This window comes from Ovis canadensis, chromosome 7, assembly GCF_042477335.2.
Source record: "Ovis canadensis isolate MfBH-ARS-UI-01 breed Bighorn chromosome 7, ARS-UI_OviCan_v2, whole genome shotgun sequence".
Lineage (NCBI taxonomy): Eukaryota > Metazoa > Chordata > Mammalia > Artiodactyla > Bovidae > Ovis > Ovis canadensis.
The window spans coordinates 37,781,392-37,784,248 of record NC_091251.1 but is presented as its reverse complement, the minus strand read 5'-3'; the positions used below and the strand labels follow the sequence as shown (position 1 = coordinate 37,784,248).

General features: G+C 34.5%; 1 protein-coding gene across 1 annotated transcript; it reads right to left on the bottom strand.

Moving 5' to 3' along the window:
• Positions 1 to 959: 959 nt before the first annotated feature.
• LOC138444109 (olfactory receptor 4K2) lies at positions 960 to 1,913 on the bottom strand. The gene has a single exon (XM_069597438.1). It carries the CDS (start codon positions 1,911 to 1,913, stop codon positions 960 to 962), a length of 954 nt encoding a protein of 317 aa, XP_069453539.1.
• Positions 1,914 to 2,857: the final 944 nt, after the last annotated feature.

Here is a 2,857-nt window from a genome sequence, read left to right as displayed (position 1 = left end):
AAAAACTTTCCTGACATAAATACACTTATTATATTGACAGTGTATTACTAATCACAAATTTATTTTCTCATCCAAATATTAAGAGGAAGAAATAATTTAACAAAAGTGTAAAACAATATAATACTTTAAAGAAAAGCATAAACTTTCCATTAATTCACTATCATATACTGCATCTTTCATTTCATTCTAGTTTCAACTTTCCAGGCATTAAACTGACATTAGGGTCTGTATGAAGCAAAGTGTACTGTTTTGAAACTCATTTCATAATATCTTCTACTGGCAGAATTTTCTAGCCTCTTTATTCAGTCTATATTAACAGAAGGAGTTATCATGAATGTGTTTCTTGTTAGCTAAAAGTGAGTGTCTACTTACAGCACTCACTTTGGACTTTATCAACATTTATAATGAAATATACTCAAACTTACTTTAATAGAACTCACAAATTTGTTTAAATGTTAAGTAGTAATGTCAGGAATGTGCATAGATAATCATTGCTTATTGATCAGAGGCTACTCCTATAGCTGTATTGAATTTGCAAGGCTTACAGAAATTTACTAATTTGTCATACTTTAGAGTTCTCTGAGTAGCTCCATTGTTAGTTGTATGTAAATGTCATTATCTTCTAGTTATCCTTTGATCAATACTTCCTCTTCTCATTTTCTGTTCTTCTTTTCCAATGAATAGAATGCTAATATTGAATTTACTAACTGAAGCAACCACTCTTAACCTTTTTATAGATATTCTTTGCTTCTGGAATAATTTGCTTCTGTCAGTTTGCTTTTCTGAAATTTAAAATGTATTTAAAATATATGTATGCAGATAGTTTTAACATGAACTTGTGATTTCACAAATTTTGGCAATTTCAAGTTGATAATAACCTGAGAAATAAAAGCCCAATATGTTCTGTGTGCACAAAAAATGTAGCAATTAATACCTAGGAATAAAACTAGATATTAAAGCTAAAAATAATGCAATAGAGTTGCCTTGTTAGAATTTAGAAGCTTATTCTTCAGTTTCCTCATGGCTGTCTTCACTTCCTGATTTCTCAAAGTATAGATTACTGGGTTCAGAATGGGAGTAAAAATGGTATAAAACACAGATAGAATCTTGTCTATCAGAAAACTGCTTAGTGGCCACATATAGATGAAGATGCAGGGCCCAAAGAACATGAAGACAACAATGAAATGAGCCGTGCAGGTAGAAAGAACCTTAGATGTTCCTTTTGAAGAATGATTTCTGATAGTAACCAAGACAACAACATAAGAACTGAATAGAAGAATAAAGCAGGACAAGGCAATGATGCCACTTGTTGAGATCATAAAGAGGCCCAGGACATAAGTATTTACACATGCTAGTTGGAATACCACAGGAAGGTCACAGAAAAAGCTATCTACCTCACTGGGACCACAGAATGGCAATGTAAGAGCAAATATGACCTGGCTCATTGAATGCATGACTCCTACAACCCAGGAAACCACCACAAGGGCAACACATGTCTGAGGACTTATGATTGAAGCATAGTGGAGAGGCTTGCATATTGCAATATACCTATCAAAAGACATAGCCATTAGCAAAATGATCTCAGTGCCAGTAAAAAGGTGTAGAAAAAATATCTGGGTGATGCAACCATCAAAGGAGATGGTTTTGTGTCCACTGAGGTAGTCTGTAATCATCTTAGGGGTTGCAAAGGAAGCAAGAGACATATCAATGATGGAAAGGTTGGTGAGCAGGAAGTACATGGGGAAGTGCAGATGAGAGTCGGCTATCACTGTGATGACTATGAGGCTATTACCCACCATTGTTGCCACATAAAAGAGCGAAAACACCACAAAGAAAAATGTCTGTAGTTCCCAGGATTTAGAGAGTCCTAGCAAAACAAAATCAGAAACTGCAGACTCGTTCACCACATCCATCGTCCTGATTGATAGTTGAAACCTGCATCAAAAGAAAAGAAAGTTCAAGAGAAAATACGATTCTATTGAAGCAAAGCCCAGATTCATTTTCATAGACTTTGTTTCCTCTAGGAAAACTTATCTTTAGTATTCTTTCCACCTTCATTGGCTATATTGATTTGAAAGGTAAGATATTAGGGATCATGGTGAAATATCACTTAAGTCATAGATGTTGAAAATAACACTTTCCTTCCTAGTGCTAATGGACAATCCAAATGAGACTGGCCTTTGTAATTTTAAAGATAAGAACTCACATTAAGGAAGCACTTACTCTGGGCTGACTGTGTGTTAAATGCATACACACACACACACACACACACACACACACACACACACACAGAGGTTTAGTCATTTAGAAACTCATCCATACTGAGAGTATGGATTTCCATAAGGTTATCCATAGTGAAAGAACATTAAAAATTATATCGCATATAAGTGACATGGTCTCTTAAGCAATGTTATGGACAGACTTTACAGTTGCAAACCCTTATAAGTTTATAGAGAATCATTAACATCTTTATGGATAAAATTCATCTGATTGAGACCTACTAGAAACACTAAGAAAATTAGTTTTGTTGATATTTACCTAAACTAAGAAGCTTTATAAAGCCAGAAAAAACAAGACCAAGAGCTGACTGTTGCTCAGATCATGAACTCCTTATTGGCAAATTCAGACTTAAATTGAAGGAAGTAGGGAAAACGACTAGACTATTCAGGTATGACCTAAATCAAATCCTTTATGATTATACAGTGGAAGCAAGAAATAGATTCAAGGGATTAGATCTGATAGACAGAGTGCTTGAAGAACTATGGACAGAGGTTCATAGTTATATAGGAGGCAAGACCTATATAACTTGATCATATAGATGATCAAGACCATCCACAAGAAAAAGAAATGCAAAAGG

Excerpts from the sequence above, each read along its gene's own strand:
- LOC138444109 (XM_069597438.1), bottom strand. The coding sequence starts at position 1,913 with ATGGATGTGGTGAACGAGTCTGCAGTTTCTGATTTTGTTTTGCTAGGA.